The sequence below is a fragment of the Pterocles gutturalis genome, unplaced genomic scaffold (assembly GCF_000699245.1).
Source record: "Pterocles gutturalis isolate BGI_N339 unplaced genomic scaffold, ASM69924v1 scaffold27313, whole genome shotgun sequence".
NCBI classification, from domain to species: domain Eukaryota; kingdom Metazoa; phylum Chordata; class Aves; order Pterocliformes; family Pteroclidae; genus Pterocles; species Pterocles gutturalis.
In genome coordinates, this window is record NW_010126452.1 from 1 (window position 1) to 1,438 (window position 1,438).

Here is a 1,438-nt window from a genome sequence, read left to right on the forward strand (position 1 = left end):
CCCTCTGGATGGCATCCCTTCCCTCAAGATTACCAGCTGCTTCTCTCAGCTTGGAGTTATCTGCAAACTTGCTGAGGGTGCACTCAATCCCACTGCCTATCTTCTTAATGAAGATATAAAATACGACAGGTCCCAGCACAAACAGCTCCAATTTACACCTTCAGCAGCACGGGCAACTTTTCCCTGCTACTCTTGCTCATGCCTGCTGACCATGGCCCCTAGACTGGGTGGTGGAGGGGAGGGGAAGGGGGAGTGGCCCATCCCAAAGGATGTTCCCTGCTTTACCACTCCTGCCATTCTGCAAAGCAAATCATCTTCCAGAGCCTCACACCCACCCCCTGCCACCCCAGGGAGCCTCAAACCATAGCAAAGGAATACTGCAGGGTGTCCCAACCTCCCATTCTTCTGTGAAGAGTGTTCTTATGCCCTCACACCCTTCCACCCCAAACAAACACCCTTCTCCTTTAGCATCTTGGGGTATGTCCACAGAGGGAAGGACCACATGGAGACAAGGCTTGCATGCAGCAGAACTTTAATGAGTCAAAAGAGGGAAACAAAGTCACTCCAAGTGGAGGACAGCAGAGCAGGGAGCCCCAGAGATAGCCGAGACTCTGCAGTCCCTGATAGTGGAGAAGTTCCAGCATGATGTCCATTTGCCTGACCAATAGAGGGAGAGCAGACAGATGGTCCCCTACAGGCTGGCCTTGCTGGGATCTTCTTGCCAACAGGAACCAAAGCACACAAAGAAAAGGGAAAGAAATTCAAAGCCATTCAGCTACCCTGAAAAACACATCCAAAACATCAATCTTCTGCACACCACCATGTTCTGAGTTTCTCGAGGTGTCTTCTTGGGGGCTTTCTCAGAATCTTTATCCACGGAGGTACCTTATGCCACCAAAGCGGCTGGAAATGCCCGAGAGGTCACAGCAGTCGGAGTTGATGGGCACTCCTTCACAGCTGAGGATCCTGCCAACAGCGGCAGAGGTGGAGGAGCCCACAACAGTGTTCTGAGGGAATGACCTGAGGATGGGCCCGGGCAGGGTCACCACCACATCAGGGGGCTCGATGACGACTCTGGAGTCCTGGCACTGCCTGACACAGGGCTCATTGCAGCTGTTGGCCAGCGGGGTCGGGCCACAGGGCCGGTAGCACCGGTCGTAGCAGGACATGTCTTGAGGGTGGAGGTGAACCTGGAAGAGAGGGCAGGGAGGAAGCAGAGCACAAGGGAGAGTGAAGAGCAGCCTGGTTTCCCTGACTGAGCGGGGAAGATGGAAGCATGGCCAGGAGCCACCATGGCTTCATTGTCCTACAAAGAGCAGCCTGGCCCAAGGAGGCTCTGTCTGAATCCCTAAACCAAAACCCTCTCAGCCATGTCCCAGACTCTCTCTGTCCAGACCTCTTCCCTAATTCCCTCTGTCATGGCAAAATAATCCAAGCC

At 54.0% G+C, this 1,438-nt stretch overlaps 1 protein-coding gene across 1 annotated transcript; it reads right to left on the reverse strand.

Moving 5' to 3' along the window:
* Window positions 1-869: 869 nt before the first annotated feature.
* Window positions 870-1,218, reverse strand: LOC104460744 (feather beta keratin-like). The gene has a single exon (XM_010078994.1). It carries the CDS (start codon window positions 1,167-1,169, stop codon window positions 870-872), a length of 300 nt encoding a protein of 99 aa, XP_010077296.1. The 5' UTR covers window positions 1,170-1,218.
* Between the last annotated feature and the right edge of the window lie 220 nt (window positions 1,219-1,438).

Coding starts and splice junctions, on each gene's coding strand:
- LOC104460744 (XM_010078994.1), bottom strand. CDS start 1,169: ATGTCCTGCTACGACCGGTGCTACCGGCCCTGTGGCCCGACCCCGCTG.